General features: G+C 38.9%; 1 protein-coding gene across 2 annotated transcripts; it reads right to left on the reverse strand.

Annotated features, from left to right (window-relative positions):
- Positions 1-6,160: 6,160 nt before the first annotated feature.
- Positions 6,161-19,100, reverse strand: LOC123769359 (uncharacterized). Of its 2 annotated transcripts, none has more exons than XM_069309936.1 (9): positions 18,937-19,100; positions 13,924-14,021; positions 13,393-13,602; positions 13,011-13,169; positions 12,317-12,543; positions 11,812-11,920; positions 10,519-10,631; positions 9,892-10,024; positions 6,161-9,170 (listed from the first exon to the last, which is right to left on the reverse strand). In XM_069309936.1, the coding sequence occupies exons 2-9, from the start codon at positions 13,964-13,966 to the stop codon at positions 9,061-9,063; spliced, it is 1,104 nt and encodes a 367-aa protein (XP_069166037.1). In that variant the 5' UTR covers positions 13,967-14,021; positions 18,937-19,100; the 3' UTR covers positions 6,161-9,060. The 2 variants fall into 2 exon arrangements, with proteins under 2 accessions (XP_069166037.1, XP_069166036.1); XM_069309935.1 differs by having other exon boundaries at positions 13,924-14,064.
- Positions 19,101-19,783: the final 683 nt, after the last annotated feature.

The raw sequence follows: 19,783 nt of genomic DNA on the forward strand, positions 1-19,783 counted from the left end.
ACGTTTCGTATACATATCATAGCTCAATATTAAAACTACAATATAATGCTATTAACAGTTAAATTCTTCTACTTTGGCATACAGTTATTAAATGAAGTTAATTAATGTGATGGACATAATTCGGGCTTCATATGAACGACGCTCGCCAGAGTAAACACTTCACATCTGAAGGCCCACAAACATGATCGAGCGCACAAAATACTCTACCGTGGGCCATAATCGAAACATTATAATAATTAATTTTTGTTTTATTAAAAATCTAAAACCCATGGCTACTCTATCTATCTGCGTATACATGGCTGTGAATGGAGTCATCCTGGTGCAAATTTCCAGAAGATTACAGAGGGCAGACTCTGGAATGTCTAACCTTGAAGTAGTATGTCACTGTAGGTTCTATCTAACATTAAGTTGATGGTGGGATCTACAGGGACGTTCGTAAATAGGGATTCCACGTATATTGTTGAGTCGTTTAGCTAGACTATACGCGGGTGTAGGGATCTGGCTGATGATGGGTCGTAGAGGGTTACCAGGCTTGTGGGTTTTCACATTACTGTAAATGTATCCTAGGTTGTAGTCACCCTAGACCTTTTACAGGTCGATGCTGCCTTTTTTAGTATTAACCGCATCAATTATACGGTAACCTGTCTTCTTGATATCTTCAGTTGGGTTTCTGGTAATTCTATTGAATTTGATCTCATCTTTAAGGTGACATTCAGCAGTCGGGATGAGAACGAAGGCTGTGGTTTTATCTGCGCTACGGATTATGATGTTCTCCATGGCCTTAAGTTACTGTGCTGCGTTTTTGTTTTTATTATCTAGGGTGATACTCTTGTAGTCTTCCCCTTGAGGAGACATGTATACGCAGATATAGACGGAGAAGCCATGGGGTCCCCACTAAGAGTCCTCTTTGCTAACTTCTATAAAGGCACACTAGAAAACCTTCAAACCCACGGGGAAACCTCGCATCTACTACAGATACATCGATGATATATTCGTATGTGTTAAGACCTCCAGGAAACTACTTAATCGAAACTCAGTGTTTAACTTTACCCATGAACGAGTCAGCGATGGTACACTCCCTCTCCTCCATGTCTACGTGAGAACCAAAGACAACATTCTCACCACACAAGTTTATACTAAACCCACCAACATTGGAATGTGTATGAATGGTCACTCCGAATGGCCGGACAGATATAAGATTGGTGTAATAAACGCATTAATAAACACAGTCCTTACTCATTGTTCTGATTGTTACTCTTTGTTTTGACTGGTATAAAATCCACAAGGAAATGGAGGGAAGCCTTCAAGTATTATCAGAATATTAATTCCCCTCCCATAAAACTATTACGAAATCTAATATAAGCTACAGAATTTTGCAATTTTGTGTAACAACTTTCATATCTCATATTTTTGAGATGAAACAGATAGCCATAAGCTAGATTGGTGTACTAAACGCTCATGAGGAGGCGGGGCTTTATTGCTGTTGCACGGAATGCCAACACTTTTTATGAATGAAATGCAACCTAAGAAATACGTCCTTTTGCCCAACAATCTCTTTGCTTTGTACCCGAAATCAATTTTCCTCTAACTGAATAATGTAGTCCAATAAGAAGGCGGAGCATTATATCATCAATGTTATTTGTGTGAGGCAACCCCCACTTATGACGTCACAAGTTAGGTAGCCAGGCCATTCTTCTATAATACTTTTTTCTTCCTGCAATATTTAATTATCACTTTATTAATACTTTTAAATAATTAAAGCTACACTTTTTAGGTGGATTAAGGTTAAAGCAAAATGTCATAAGCAGGGCTGATATTCTGAACAAAGATGATTTATTAAGTTGGTGGAACCATTAAAAGATGATCCCTTCCTGTGATTGGCTGTTGTGGTAATGTCAACAAAGAGTTTCTACCAATGACATGGAAGCTGGTGGGGGTTGGGGGGGGACCGCTTACTTCAGCCCAACACCTCGCCTTATGGGTTGCTGTTTGGTTATTTGTAGTACATGGGAGACGCAATAGATGTCGCTAGTTATTTTGTAGGGTGTTTTTTTTGTTAATGGTGTAATTTGATGCCAACAGATGGCATAAGCTGTCTCTTATGGCTCCTTTTGATCGGGCTGTTGATAGTGTTCTTTTCTGCCAACAGATGGCATCAGCTGTATTATTATTACTTCCAAATTCCCTGTAATCCTTTACACCACCGCCCACGGGATGGGTATGGGGTGCATAATAAAGAAAGACTTTGAACTGAAACACTGATCTACAAAACCAGTAGCTTATGATAAGTGTTTTATACCATGTTGGTATTAAGTAACTGAAGCTCTACAATTACTTTTTTTTATTTTCTGTTGAGGATATTGTCATATAACGTCTGGTATAGGATGTACTGCTCTTTGTTGAGATGTAATGTATATCCAAGTAAATTAAATATTATTAAAACAACAAATTATGCATATTATGAGGAAACTGTCGTGTGTTCGCTTTAGCAAGGTATATATATACTGTATATAATAGTTAATGATAAATCATTGTGTAGGGGACAAGCAGTCAGAAATAGTTTATTACAACATACAAGCTAAAGAAAACAGTTCGGAAACTATGGAAATAAATCTGCCGAACAAACATTAGAAAGTCCACTCTTGCAAACATTGGTAGACGGTTGGAACTAGTCAGAAGGTGGTGGAGGCCAAAACATTGTTAATAGGTTCATGTGATTATCATAATATATAGATGTTAAAGCAGGAAAGCCTATTTATTCAATAAATTGTATAAGATAAATTAAAAGAACCGAACTTACTTATTATTTGAAGACATGCGCTAATTATATGATATTGTGTCATCTATTTATTCCAATTCTTAACATTACCAGCTTCTTTTGCCTTGTTTTTGGTAATTTTATTGTCTTTTTTGGAAGACGAGAACAACAGCGAACACGAGCCAGCGCATACGATTTCGCATATATACGAAAGGGTTCGTGTATACAAAATTGTCCATGAGTGTACTATTTTTTTATTAACAAGCTTGGGCATACACAGCAATGTCTGCTACCTTATTCTATGTGAAAGATTACAGTGTGTAGATAAAAAAAACTAGCTATAAGTTCATCTAATATTCCCATCTTAAGTTACTCCATCCTCCCCAGGGGCGGTAGATTTCCCAACTTTAATCGCCGTTATTAAGTGGTGGAGGCCAAAACCCGAATTGCACACTGATTTTAATGCTGATATGTTGCTGTAATTATCATTATATGATAATAATTCGTAATTATGATAATTATAATTATCATATGATAATCGTGGTTGTTTCGTCTGTTTAAGATGTTGAGCCTGTATGGCCAAGCTTACTGTGAGATGACGATATTAGGTAATACCTCAAATAGTAAAGAGTAGTACCATATTGTTATTTACACCTAAAAGTTGTAATCATAAAACAATTTAAATCTACTATATAGGCAATTCAAGTTCCTATTGTCGTGTTATTCCGTATATACAAGAGATTAAACAGAGCCATGAGCTAGATTAATGTGCTGAGTCCATAAGGAGGCGGAGCTTCCGGAAATACCTTCCTGTGATTGGCTGTTGCGGGGAATACCAACACTCTTTTATGAATACAATTTTAACTAAAAAATAGGTCCTTGTGCACAACAACAAGGTTGTTGTGAGAAAGAACAACAATTTCTGTTTTGCACCTTACAGAAATTTCCATCTAACTGAATAATTTACTGGAATAAGAGGGCAGAGCAGCGTATCATTATTTGTGTCAAGGCAACCCCCAATAATAACGTCTTAAGTTAGGTTGCCAGCCCATTTTTATATAACATCTGTTATATCCTGTAGTATTTAATTATCACTTTATTAATACTTTTAAATACTTAACATTTCACTTTTTAGGGAGATTAAAGTTGAAGCCGAATGTCATAAGCAAGGATGTTGTGCTGAATAAAGATGATTTACTAAGTGGATGACACCTATAGCTGATCCCTTCCTGTGATTGGCTGTTGCGGGGAATACCAACACTCTTTTATGAATGCAATTTATACTAAGAAATAGGGCCTTGTGCACAACAACAAGGTTGTTGTGAAAAAGAACAACAATTTCTGTTTTGCACCTGACAGAAATCTCCATCTAACTGAATAATTTACTCAAATAAGAGGGCAGAGCAGCGTATCATTATTTGTGTCAAGGCAACCCCCAATAATAACGTCTTAAGTTAGGTAGCCAGCCCATTTTTATATAACATTTGTTATATCCTGCAATATTTAATTATCACTTTATTGACACTTTAAATAATTAACACTTCACTTTTTGGGTAAATTAAAGTTAAAGCAGAATTCCATAAGCATGACTGGTGGGCTGAACTAAGATAATTTACTAAGTGTATGGCACCTTTAGCTGATCCCTTCCTGTGATTGGCTGTTGTGTGAATGTCAACAAAGAGTTTCTACCAATGATATGCCATTGATTATGCACTCCATACTACTTGTGGGCGGAGCTAGGAACCTCCTACCCGAGCACAACAACCCGCCTTATGGGTTGCTGTTTGGCTATTTATAGTGCGTTGGAAAAAATAGAGATGGCGTTAGTGGTATTTCGTGGGATAATTTGTTATAAGTGTAATTTGATGTCAACAGATGGCGTAAGCTGTATCTTATGGCTACTATTGACCAGCCAGTTAATAGTGTTCTTATCTGCCAACAGATGGCATCAGCTGTATTATTACTTCCAAATTCCCTTAAACACCGATCTACAAAACCAGTAGCTTATGAAAAGGGTTTTATACCATGCTGGTATTAGGTAACTGAAGCTCTACAATTACTTTTTTATATTTTTGTTGAGGATATATATCATCGTATAACGTCTGGTTAGGATGTACTGCTCTTTGTCGAGATATATGTCCTAGTAAATTAAATATTATTAAAACAACAAATTATACATATAATAACATATACCAACATAAAAAATACTTGGATATATTGAAACTTGGTAGTGAATTCCAATTTAGGAATCTCCTATGAGGAAACTGTCGTGTGTTCGCTTAAGCAAGGTATACTGTATATAATTGTTAATGATAAATCATTGTGTAGGGGACAGGCAGCCAGTATATATATATATATATATATATATATATATATATATATATATATATATATATATATATATATATATATATATATATATATATATATATATATATATATATATATATATACATGTTAGGTTTATTCCGAGGTGCCACAACGGTGGCACTAACTATGGAGTGAGACTGGGAGGTGCCAGGGCCGGCCCTAAGGGTGATGGCGGCCCGGACAAGCTGAACTTCACCGCCCTTACAAGCAACATTTTGTAAGACTGTTCACAAGGAGGAACAACTGTAAATGTAGGAATAGTTTATTACAACATACAAGCTAAAGAAAACAGTTCGGAAACTATGGAAATAAAGCTGCCGAACAAACATAAGAAAGTCCACTCTTGCAAACATTGGTAACAACAAGTGAGAAGGAGGTGGAGGCCAAAACACTGATTTTAATGGTGATAGGTTGATGTGATTATCGTAATATATAGATATTAAAGCAGCAAAGCCTATTTATTCATTAAATTGTATTAGGAAAAATTAAAAGAACCTAACCTACATATAATTTGAAGACATGGGCTAATTATATGAAAATGTGCCGCCTATTTATTCATATTAACTTAGTATCAACTTCAATTGCCTCGTTTTTGGTCATTTTATTGTCTTGGAAGACGAGAACAGCAGCGAACACGAGCCAGCGCATATGTATATACGAAAGGGTTCGTGTACAAAATTGTCAGTGAACGAACCGTTTGTGTACCGAATCGACGTTATCGAAAACGCTTATATACGAATCGACCAGTCAACCCCCCCCCCCTGGGAGTTAGACTACTGCTTTGGGATTGATACAAGCCTGAAGTATTACACAGGCTTCCTGTCCCCAACAAAACGATTTATAAACCTTAAATTGATTAACATTTGGTTTTAGATCGTAGCGGCTACATCAGAACCTACAAGACTCAGTCCTCAGGTAAATTCAGGTAAATTCAGGTCTTCCGTATTCTGGACAGTTGCATATTTGTAAATAACCTCTTAATTAATGAGTTTATTATCAACTGAAGGATGGATCTGGTCACGGAAACACTCATAACAGTTATACTTGTTTAGTTAACACTTAAATATTACATACGACACTAAGCAAGAGGATTGATTTACTGGAAACAAGCAGTATATCGAAATTGGTACAATGACAGTGGAGTTTTAATTAAAGCAATGGAATACAAGCACACATTAATTCAGAATGCCCGATAATTCAACATCTGGTCTATTATCTATCACTCGATCTGAGTGTAAATACACTTACACCACTTTTGAGTGTAGAAACATTCGACATAGCTACTCCCCTCTGAATGTAGACATCTTCATCTACACCATTGATCTAAGTGTAGATACAATCACCTACACTGCCCTGAGTGTAATTACACTCGCCTACAAAATTTTGAGCGTATAAATACCCTCACCTACTTTTCTGAACATCGATACTCACCTATACCACTTTGAGTGTAGATACTCTCACCTACACTACTCTGAGTGTAGCAATACTAATACATACAATCCTCTGAGTTTAGAAACACTCATCTACACCACTCTGAGCGTATATACACTCACCCACTCATCTACTCTGTAGATACACTCATCTACACCACTATGAGTATATATACACTCTCCTACACTGCTCTGAACGTAGATACACTGACCTACATCACTCCGAGTATATATATATACACTCACCTATACCAGTGAGTGTACTAACAAATGTTACAGCCTATCATCTCAATACATGGGAATGAGTCTGGGAGATCTGTCACATCATTAAATAATACAGTTCGTTTGGACCTCTGAAAATTCCTCTTGGCACGATAGTTAATGACAACATTAATCACAGAATGTTTAGTTACACTTAGACTAATTGTTAATATAACAAATAATTTACATAGGCTATAAGGAGTGCCGATACATTTACGTATATAGCAAGAGACAAAGGCAACATAAGTACTCAGACATATAACACTAGGCTATGATAACACAAATACTTATAAAGTCCGCCTCTGGGGATAGTGGGCCTCAGGTAAAGATTTCCTCAGATATTAATTTAACATACCCAAATAGGGCTTAGCATTTCTCATCAAACGTAAACACAATAATGGTCCATTTAAATGAGAAGTTGGCTTAAGGACATCTAGGAAAATCCGACGGTGGTGTCTATATGCACTGAAGTATACAGGAGAGATAACAAAGTGAGTTAAGCTTAAGACAAAATCAGTAAAAACTCACTGATTAGATATTGTAGCTTAAAATAAATGGTAACACATAAACATGATCTGAAGAGTTTGCCAGCACACATTAATTAATATTTATTTTCTCCTGCCAGTTCCAGAATGTGGGAGAGTTCCCATTAATTATAAGCACACAACAGCTATTCCCTTTAATAAGTCATGCAACAATGATAATGAAGTTTAAAGTTATGGAAAGCTGATCATATTCATAATAAAAACGTCAGATATAGCTGTAAACAATATCCAATGCATGAGCGAAGTTAATAATATCAGTGCATGCAAGTAGAGGGATCCTCATTTATATCACTATATAATGGCAGAAACTTAAAGAAGCACACCAGTAACGGCCGGAACCACTTGGTCAGCCACTTCCGTCACTTAAATTAGTTCCACAAATCAAGCACAATGCAATATTACTTTCGCTCACAGAGAGCTCATCTAGACTGTAACTTTGCTAAATGTTCCTGAGTCCATTATGTGCCTCTGTAACCCTTTCCACCATCGTCCCAGGATTGGTATAGGATGCATAATAAATTTAATAACCTAAAAGAGATCAAAGAAATTAGTGTAAGTACATACACACTAGTACTTTTCATTAATTACAACTTATCTAAACTATGATATAAAACGATGCTTGATAAATACAATAATTAATCTATAAAGGAAACGATGCACAGGAATATGTGCACTAGAGCCTCACTAGAGGCCCGAGGGAGACAGCATTCATGAGGACATAAGAATAGAGGTAACTGCGTAACTGCAGAAAGCCTACTGGCCCATACGAGGCAGCTCCTATTTATAATGAGCAGCAGTTCGCACTGCTCCTCCTGCTCCCAATACTGCTGGTGTATATTCTGTGCCCTGCTCCTCTTGTCCTCTCCAGTCCTTTGGTGAAACTGGCCGTAGTCTTAATGAGAGACTAAAAGAACACAAAAGAAGCGTTAAGTCTTCAGACACCAACAATGTTCTCTAGTGTCATGTATAGACTGCTCTTTCTAAACTAATTTTTTCCTGCCTCGACTACTCTTTATAGACGTAGTCTCGTCAAAATCGGCTCTCATACTCATGCAAGAGGTCCTTTCTCATCACATTCCAGTGTGTTAAGTAAACAATTAATAAATTAATCATTATGTGCTGAAACAATAGTAAGAAATACCACATACATAGGAATACAATGCAGAACATTCTCTACATACAACAGCCAGCTTCCTGACCCCACTGATGCCACTTATAAAGATGCTGGCTCTTAGGTAAATACATATACAAACGTTACAATTGTAGTTATCATTTCGTATATACCTCATATAAGTTGTATAAATAATAATTTCGTATATACTCAAGATGGCTAAAAACATCAATCAATAAATAATAAAGAAATCTGGTTTTATTCCAAAAAGAGACGTGGTTCAGTATCTGGTACAGTGAACAGGTTCAACCTTTGGTACAGTGAACCTGTTCAACATCTGGTACAGTGAACAGGTTCAACCTTTGGTACAGTGAACCTGTTCAACATCTGGTACAGTGAACCTGTTCAACCTCTGGTACAGTGAACAGGTTCAACATCTGGTACAGTGAGCCTGTTCAACATCTGGTACAGTGAACCTGTTCAACCTCTGGTACAGTGAACAGGTTCAAAACTGGATAAAATGAACATGTTCTACAGCTGGTAATCTGAAGAAGTGAGCGGGAGAGGGCAACCCCATAACCTTGTTTATTTCTGCAGCTCCAGCAGGAGGCGCAAGAGAAGAGATGCTCCCATGACCAGGGCTGAAGAACCAAAGACATACATAGCGCCGGCACCGCCACCTCCTCCATTAGTAACTACAACGACAATACAAAATTAAGATAGTTCATTGGTAAACTATTAAGCAAAAGTATTACTCTTATGCTTATTCTTACGCTAATCTCTATGTAGCTGTAGGTCTCAGTGCTTGTTTAATGCAAATCCTTAGTAGGAACCTGCAGTGGGAATCCTGAAGTAAAAAATGCTTGATGTGAATACATTTACATTCCTAGCTAAAAAGCTAGTTTTTAGTTTTATTTTACACAAAATAAGAATTTACATCAAACAAAGCGGAAACGACTCTGTAAATTAAGCCTCAATTTCTTCTTCATTTTCACTCTAATTCTCAGACTGGTATTTTTCACAGTTCATAGGCTATTTGTGAGCAAATAATATTAACACAAAACCTAATATAAGCGATCCTAGGTATAACATACAAGTTTAGGCCTAATGTACATACACCATATGTACTACATTAGACCTAGGAGAGGGGTAAGGTTAGGAAATGCCGTCTTCGCTGGACCTTTACAATACCAATTGTACAAAACTTGAACTTTTCTGTGTGCAACAATCCAGATTTTGTACACATACTTTGCAGTCACTATATGTACTACCATTTTTGGAGCATACATTAGGTTAATTTCCAATCTGTTAACTTAAAAAATAAATACTCGTATCTTGGACCGTGTCAGAGATATAACGTTAAAGGCACATAACATTCAGACCGGCAAACAGAGAATTATATGCGAGGCTACTCACCACATTCGAGATCCACATCTGTCATGTTCATGCCGTCCTGAGTCTCCCAGCTCAAGGTTTCATTGCTGCATGTGAATAACAGTGATGTCACGTTGATGTCAGAGCGGTAGCCTGCAGCACACGCCACGCTGACCTGTGTAGGCGAGGTCACAGTGTTGTCAGAGGGCAGGTCTTTAGCACACGCTGCCTGGTGTGCTTGTTAAGGCCGCAGATGTGCTTGTTGTTATCACCGGTGTGTTTACTAAGATCACAGATGTGCTTGTTAAGATTACAGGCATGCTTGTTAAGGTCATTTTGCTTGTTAAAATCACAGGTGTGCTTGTTAAGATTACAGGTGTGCTTGTTAATATTTAAGATGGGCTTGTTAATAGTTAAGATGTGCTTATTAAGGTCACAGGTGTGCTTGTTAAGGTCACAGGTGTGCTTGTTAAGGTCACAGGTGTGCTTGTTAAGGTCACAGGTGTGCTTGTTTAGATCACAGGTGTGCTTGTTAAGGTTACAGGTGTGCTTGTTAAGGTCACAAGTGTGCTTGTTAAGCTCACAGGTGTGATCACTAAGGTCACAAGGTGCTGAGGTAGCAGTTGTGCTGATGTCACACGTGTGCTCTAGTGTAAACGGGTACACCACCTGTGGGGCATCGGATATCGGGATGTACTCATTATGGCAAGTCTTCATGCCCTTCTGGTAAGTCTCCATCTGGTTGGGCAGGTGAGTCGCTGGAGGACATCCTCGGACACTCCCTGTAGGAGAGTCCTGCTAAGCCACAAATGTATCTTCTTTCTAACTTTAGGTATACTCCTCATATCCTCATATCACCATAAATTTTGTATCATTTCAATCAAGGCGGTATTCCCGGGTTCCCATGTCAGATATATCTCTGAACCTTTGTACAGAGATTGTCTGTAGGTGGCAGCCACTTTGGAAAGTCCTTAACAGCAGAGAGTGACATAGCAAGCTTTAGCATTTTCGTAAGGACGTTAATATCCTATTAATTTACTTTCGTTCTATTTATATGTATTTGAAGTGGATAACGATAAAATTATGATACTGCCTATTTTGGCCCGCATCAGTGCTTTCTATTACTTCTTAGCATTTCTTCAATCTTCAAAAAATATTCCCACATACCCCTAGTTGAAATCCGAAGCACATATACCGTTGCAAAGCCTTTGAACGAAGTGTAACGCCCAATCCATCCTACTCTTTTAAAGAAGCTTTTCCTAACATATTTCAATAACATGTCCATTATTTTGCCATTTTAACTAAGGCTCTAAATCCTCGACTGGTGAGGGATTGTGTTGTTGTATCAGGCTCTGCCAGCGCGTTGAGTTTCGCCAACCCCTCAATCCCCCAGTAATGAAATTCCAATACTGATTGAATCATAATTTTTGTAAACAGAAACAAGCGTAGTTTTGCTGGGTATTTAGACATATCAGTAAGTAGCTAACGACGCAGTGATATCTGCCAAAGTATGACCCCTCAACCCACCCTTGCTTCTGAAGCCTAACAATAGAGCAATGGATAGCTTCACCCAATAATAAACTCCGTGTTGAATTGAAACTGAAATAAGTTTATTGAGGTAAAATACACACAAAGGGATGAGGTAGCTCAAGCTATTCTCACTCCCGTACCTCCGTGTTGTTTATTCCTTTCCTTCCCCCCCACGTCCCATCCCAAATCTTTATCCTGATCCCTTCCCAGTGCTATATAGTCATAATGGATTGGCACTTCTTACGGGCTCACCATAGCCCGTGCTACATGGACACTTGGTTCTGAGTAGCTAAATCTGAAACAACAACAACGGCACTTCTCCTGATAATTCCTTCCTTCCGTGCTGTCAAACATAATCTTGCCCAAGTACCCATGTTGATGTAATCAGAACCGGAAATAAGAAATCTAGGAAGGCAACCTGTGGCAACTTACAAGAGGTAGCTGTGTTGTTGACGGTGGTGAGCGGGATGTAACTACCGTCACTCTTGCTAACACCAACAGTAAGTAGGTACTGGACATCGTACGGCGTGTCCTTCGTTATCTGTGGCAAGAGAGGTAGTGGCAAAAGGTACAGTTACCCGTTTACAATACAGAACTGGCAATACACTCAACAAAATCCTCAATTAGCCTAGTCTGAGAGACGAAGCTTGTTGTCCAGACAATGAAAAAAATATGGACTTTGTAATAGTTTTAATTGCAATATAATTATTATTATTGCGATAATCAGTTGTTATATATTACATCTGGTTTCAAAATTTGCCAAGAAATTTTTGTGTATAGTAGTACAGATAGGCTTCTTGCAATGTTTGTCATTAATTCTAGACTAAGCTACACCCAGACTTAAGCTTACTGCCTGGCATCAGCCAGAGGAGTAACAACTAGGCCAGCTCATATACTGCCTGGCATCAAAGGAGGAACAACTATAGACCAGACCCACCACAAAAGTGAAACTGCTGAAGGAGTAGGAGACAGATTTGTTCTTGTTGACAGTTCTCTTCCAGTGGCTGTCGGGGACCTTCTGGTAGTAGTCTTCCAAGGTTGTGGAGTAGAGGCCGGCCTCGACGCTGGGCTCCGGGAACACGGCAGACACACTCGCCGACACACTGAAGGTGCAGCCTGCTACGGTACTATTTTGAGCGGTGGATATATTGTTGGCGGTGGTGTCTGGAGCAAGGAGCACGAGCAATGTTAAGCCGGTTCATAACTTGTTTCAACTGTATACCAGTATGAGCCTAATTGGTATTATTGACTTCCAAATTAACATGGGTTTTATAATCAAATTAATTATAGTTTTTATAGTGAGCTTTATTTTTACTTTAACTTGATGATATTTTAATTTGAGCCATTTTAATTTCAACGATAATTCCGTTAGAAACAAATATGACAATCAGGAGGGCAGGTCTGTCTTTAAATTTAAGTGATCCTAAATTCAAACATGGACCTGGCTTTATAACTAAAATGATAGGCATCTGGTGGCCCATCGCCCCCTATTGGTACTGTCGATCAAGTAGTTACTGTAGGTCCTTTCATTTTGGGAGGAAGGGCTGCATTCTGTATAGTATTCTTTTGGGTTTAATACTGTCCTAAAGGAAGAGGAACTCAGTGAGTGTTTCGCTGGCGTAGGAACTCACCAATGATAAGAATTTCCCATGTCTCCGAGTCGGCAGTCTCACCCGTGGTGGTATTCACGGAGCAGGAGTAGAAGCCTCCCAGGTTATACCGGAGATCTGTCAGTTCCAGGTTCCCGTCTTCCCGGCTCAAGTTAACTACGCCAGACAGACTACCATTGGCTGTGCAGGGAGAGAGGGAGTAGTGGGTAGAGACCTAGAATAGCGGCATTAGTAGTGATTAGAGACCTAGAGTAAAGAGAGCAGTGGTACGCATCTCTGAAAATAATTTGTGCACATTCGGTAAATACAAATAAGTGACAGGGGAAAGACCATAAGCTATATCGGGAAGATTTAGCACTAACTGTCCTTGGACCTATGAAACAAGATAATATAACCAACTAACCTACTCCAGGCATCCCTGGATACCATTCGTAGGTGCCGGAGGCCTTGTCGCCATTCCACAGAGTCCAGGAAATCGACTGGAGAGTCTCGTTTTGTTCCAGCGTGTAGGGGCACTCAAGAAGGCTGTTATCCGTGTCCTGTCCTTGGTATGAGATGTAGGTGTTGTTGCTGGCCAGTTGTATTGGCCACACCTTGACACCCGTCGTCAGTCCTGTTCCGGTACACATAACTTTGTTTTGTTAAATTCCCTTAAGTCAATAGTTATAACACACGTATTTGAAGTTGTAAAAAATGGGGTTTATGCTCCTTTGCACATCACGTCTTTATAAATTGTTTTTTAATGTTGAATTTGCAGCACATTACATACCATAATGATGCAAGACTCGACTAGCTTTATAATTGCGATAACATGATGAGTGGCGTAAAAACTCGTACGTAACCCATTTCCAGGCTACGAATGTGCAGAGGAATAGTATGTTAATCAAATTCATCTGACGGAGCATTATGGTGAGTGAATTCATCTCGTACTCACCGATAATTGCAAAGAGAGGGAGGGTGAGGGACAAGGCTGCCATGATAGTCTCGAACCGCCAGGAGTGCTACAGGAGGATACCGGAGCCAGTACGTCTCCTGAGGGGGACAAGGGACGCTCTTCCAGGTAGCAGATAAACACCTAAAATTGCCATTAGTATCATAGACATCACATTAACATCAGTGTTATACAGAGATAACATTAGCCTCATTATTATAGACATAATCATTAACATGCGGACTTTAGTGTAAACTGGAAACAATTAACTGATCTTGGTTTGTGTGTTTCACTATTACTATGAATCAAATTCCCTTTCTAGTACAAAACACTGCTTTGTTTACCTCTGTACGCAATACTGCTGTGTTCCTTTGTACGGAACACTGCTGTATCTGCCTCTGTACGGACCACTGCTCTTATCTTTCTTTGAAATTTAAATTGAAATACGTTTATTGAGGTATAAACAGACACCAAGGGATAGGCAGCTGCTCAGTGTTGAAGTTACCACATCGTGCGCCCCGGGGCGGCAGACTTATTATGTCCCGGGTTGAAATTAATTAACATTAATCTTTCACTTAAGCGTACGTGATTATCACTTGATCTTTGTCCTTTCCAAGACAGGTAATTATAAGTTTTGAAATGTAAAATTATGGAACTCGGAGTGAAATTGTGAAGATTATTAGGAACTTAACCCACTTACACTTAAGTGCGTTAATGTAGTTGTTCTTGTTTTAGATTCAGCTACTCAGAAGAAAAAGTTCCAAATAGCACGGGTTATGGTGAGCCCGTGGTGGACTTACCTGACACAGGAGTAGGGCTGCAACTGGTTAATGTAGGTTAAAAATTGATTTATATTAGGCTTTTCTGGCGATGTTCCACTTTTAAAAATGCCTAAAAAATACACGAAAGTGCTCAAGCACTGGAACTATTCTACCCATTCACTCCGTACAATCAATATTAGTTCACTTCTAACTCGCTGTTGGTAGTTCAGATCCCCAGTGAACTTGTGGTTGGTAGTTTAGATCCCCAGTGGACTTGTGGTTGGTAGTTCAGATCCCCAGTGAACTTGTGGTTGGTAGTTCAGATACCCCCAGAAAACTCCAGTTGTACTTTAACTTGTGGTTGTTCTGGGTAAAACATGGAGTAAAGTGTCTGTGGTGTAGTGTGGGCGGGGTATGTGTCTTATTGACTCCCTACAACCTTGGCCGGGTCCAGGTAGGTCAGCCAGGTCGATACAATCACTACAGCGATTGTATCGATCTGGTCGTTAGAGCATATATAGCAATTACTTCTGCTCCACTTCTCAATATAATCACCAACAATTTGGTATGACAATGGAGACTCCCATTAATGCTGTGCCAGCTAATAATATATTTGTGGATTCCTTCTTCAGTAACATTCCTATCATTTGAAAATAGACTTGCTATGTTGACGATGTTTTCACAGTCACATCACTCTGTTATGACCTCTATAATTTAAGAACATACTCAATGAAATATGACAACGATCGAAATGCGACGTTCTTGTAAGAGGACAGAGTGTGTACGAAGTGTCCGAGGGAACACATTTACCTAAGCAAAATTAGCCTTCCCCCCCCCCCTAAAAAAAAAATAGAAATGTTTGCAGGTGTACATAACTGTTATTTTCAAGTTTCCCCATCGATGTTTGTATATAATCTGATATCTTTCTTACAAAGCGTAAGAGCTTGTATTAGCGGAAATGACCACGTGAGAACACTCTTAGCGACTGTTCCTGTGGTCGCGGCCCGACTTACCTGGTAAAAATGGTCGCCTGCCGCGGTTGTGCTCAAGCCAAGGCGGCGTGTCCAATGTTTACACGCAACTTTCCCGGGACCAGAAGAGGGTATGTACACCTTAAAGTGTACCACGCTTCTCGCTGTGTGTGTGTATATATATATACTGCGTTTACTTTAGTTGTGAAATATGCGGAGGACTAATTTAAAGTATACTTGTAGGTTGGACAGCAAGCTGGTGTGGACATCGTGCGACTGTTGCCGCCTGCGGCTGGGGACCGCCAGACATCCCTGACAGGAGTGTGACCATCACGTGTTCATACTGGCAGCTTCACGGGCCCACACTGACACCACACCTGTCACATTTATCGCCTGAGGCTACAGGTAAGTTCATATAATTTTTCAAATTTTCCAGTTGGATCTTCAGGCGTATATCCGGCTTGGCTGAGAAGTGATGGAGGTTGGCGGGTTGTAGGCCCAGTGGGTACTATATCCAAGACTATCCACTGGACACTCTTCATCGTTGTTTTATTAGTCTTATGTAGTGCCCAGTGGGTGGTGTTCCCTCGGGCCGTGGTGGGCTCTCTCTGCGTTTTTACCCGACTGCTTGAATTTAGGTTTCACCGCCATAACATTAGGCTGCGACTTTATTCGGCTCCTTGGACTTGGCAGGACTCTTATATCGTCTGGAGTCACAGGGTGTTGATAGTTTTCTGTCTCCCAGTGGCCACAATATCCAGGAACAACGCCAATCCATCGTCGTACCAATGGCACTCATGGATATTGAACCCACTTTATTTATCTTTATTTAATAAAATATAATATAAATCTTATATATATATATAAATTTACCAGGCAATACTACATTACATATATAGTAGTATAATTCTCAGTAAACAAGTGTTTCATATTATCACAGAACATGAACTTTATACTCCTAAATGTTATATTTATTTTTCTCTAAATGATTTAAAATTTTAGAGATTATATTTACATTAATTTACAGGGGAAATTATTATACTTGTGCTGTCCTGGACCCTAGATCAACAGCAGCAAATTTGTATGTTTTTTTTAGTGAGATGATCATTAAAAAAAAATAAGCAAAGGAGATTATTACTATAAAGTTAACCATCAAATGGCTAAAAATTGCTATAAAAGTCATCTAAAATCACAATACAATATTGCAGGTGATTTTGCGCTGCATATTAACAAATCACACATATTCTTGATGCCTCAAAATGTATATAATATTTAGTTTATTACCCATAAAACTTTCCAAATACCATTCTTGACTCAAACATCCAGTTAGTCAACATTTTGGTATGGTGCTGGATTTAAGCCTATTAAACGCTGGAGGGTTGTTAAGACCAACACAATAATTTACTAAGACACCTTATTTATTATTAACATCGGTGAGTATGCTTTGGTCCGGGACCATATCTAAGACCAAAGTTAACTCAATATACATACACCGAGCTATGTACATCTTTGGGTGTATATACATGTACATAACCTTACTCATGCAAAATTAGTAATGACTGCAGACTTCTGATAATTACGTACATAAATATTTGCTTCTGTGACAACATAACCCAAATAACGTGCGACCAATGACTGTGTGGTTGTGTACCTAATGTATAAAGAACACATTTAGTAATGTGTTCTTTGCTACTTCATGCCTTTTATAAACCACCCACAATACCTATTACTGATAATAGTCATTAGGATAATCGGATTTTAGGTAAACCCGTGTTAAGTTACAGCGTAAATATGCAGCCAATTTTTAAATCAATAACTTGAGTTTTTGTTTTATATTTTCTTCTCGAAGATTGTATGTCTTCGGAAAGTCAACTTGTCCTCACGATGCCATTCTTGAAATAAGATGATCGAACAAGGTTAATATCGGAGGTGTGTCTTAACCTCCTAATATTCATATTTAACACTACTGTAAGGACGCATTTTTTTATATAAATCGATAATATAAGAATTATGATAAATATTTCCTAAATGTTAGTTTGTGAGCTACAAGCTGCTCTCGTTTTGTACCAGGTATCTACACCCGCACACACCTGTACTTAATATCCATCATACACACCTGTCACTAGTCTCCAAGACCACATATCTGTACCCGGAATCCACGTCCACACTCACCTATACCCAGTATCCACGCCCACACCTGTACCGAATATCCTCGCCCACACACCCGTACCCAATATCCACGCTCACACCTGCACACATTACTTGAAGCTGGTCAATACAGCTAAGGGCCTGAGTTTAGCCTGAGCGAAGCTGATGCCTTAATAATGACGAAAATGGCCATGAATTTAGTGGCCATTGATTTATTGGGCTCGCGCGTGATATACTGACCATGTCATCAATTATTAAATAAAAACTAATGCCAACAAATTAGCTCTCCGGATCTGACACGTGTGTTCTTTTCTGTCCAATACCAGTTTCCACAAATTGCCGGTCCCTACTACCTGTCAGCCCCCATTAACTACCAGCCCCAACTAACTACCAGCCCCCATTAACTACCAGCCCCTATTACCAGACCCCCAATACTGCCAGCTCACAGTAACTAATAGTCTCCATTGACTTCTAACTACCACTAACTTCCAGCCATCTAACTGCCACCCCCCCTACTAACTTCCAATAGACCTATTGTATATACCTGGAACATAAAGTAGGCCTACTATATATTCCTACAATATAAAGTAAGCCTATTGCATATACTTGTAAGATAAAGAAGGCATATTGTATAGTCCTGCAAGATAAAATAGGCCTACTGTATATCCCGGTAACAAAGTGTGCCTACTCTATATTACTGCAACATAAAGTAGGCCTACTGTATATTTCTGCAAGATAAAGTACTGTAAATTCTTGCAAGATAAAGAAGTCCTACTGTATATTCTTGCAAGATAAAGAAGTCCTACTGTATATTCTGCAAAATAAAGTAGGCCTACTGTATATTTCTGTAACAAAGTAGGCTTTATGCATATTACTGCAATATAAAGTAGGCCTACTGTATATTCCTACAAGATAAAGCAGGCCTACTGTATATTCGCCAAGATGTAATTCATGTATGATCTAGTAGACATAATCTCGTAGAATGTGAATACAACATGAAAGTCTACATGGGATTGTTTGTACGATATTCGCTTTTCAACTGAAGGGATGGAGGAAAATTTAGGCTTGAGGGTAAAATATTAGTAGGCCTACATGTACTGCCGGCATGTAGGCTTACATGTGTGATATCATCTTACCTTACAAGGTGTTCAGTTTTGCGGCTCGGTGAAGTGTTGGAAATGATCTGGCGAGAATGTAGACATGTTCTTGGAAGACGTGTATGTGTGTCACTGTGTGAGTGCGTCAATACTCAGCTGAGTGCCAGAGGCACTGATGCCAAGGCAACCAAACTTGTTATGGAATGCAGGAGGAGCGCCCTGGTGGCCACTCTGTGAATCTCCCTCCCTCGTAACCCTTTACACACTAGGTGAACACAACTAGGAGAGTACGTGCAGGGAGCCGGTCAGGCAGTAACTTGTATTTCAGATTGTATTCTCGTATATTCCGCATTTTATCCATTAGTTGTATATTGTATGTCGATTTGTTTTTATAAAGTAAGCAGTAGATCACATTACATTGACACGATCTTTCACTTGCCAACGTGTACTTAACGTATTCATTACTGTACATACAAAAATAGTAATGTCATTACTACCACTATGACCCGATGTTACCTGTATACATAACAGTCTTACTATCACCTGTATACATAACTTTATTAGTGTCACCTGTATACTTTACCTTATTAGGTTTTAGTGACAGGAAATCGACAAAATTGTCAAAAAAGAATTCTTCAAAATTTTAACTTCAAGAACAAAAAGGTCACAAATTCCAATTAAGGAAACAAACCTGCCGAAGCATTAGAAAGTTCACTTTTGCAGAGTGGTAGACGGTTGGAACAATTCAAGTGAGAAGGTGGTGGAGGCCAAAACCGTCAGTAGTTTCAAAGCGTTATTTGACAAAGAGTGCTGGGTAGACGGGACACCACGAGCGTAGCTCTCATCCTGTAACTACACGTAGGTAATTACACCAAACGGCATGACA

This window comes from Procambarus clarkii, chromosome 66 (assembly GCF_040958095.1).
Source record: "Procambarus clarkii isolate CNS0578487 chromosome 66, FALCON_Pclarkii_2.0, whole genome shotgun sequence".
NCBI lineage: Eukaryota > Metazoa > Arthropoda > Malacostraca > Decapoda > Cambaridae > Procambarus > Procambarus clarkii.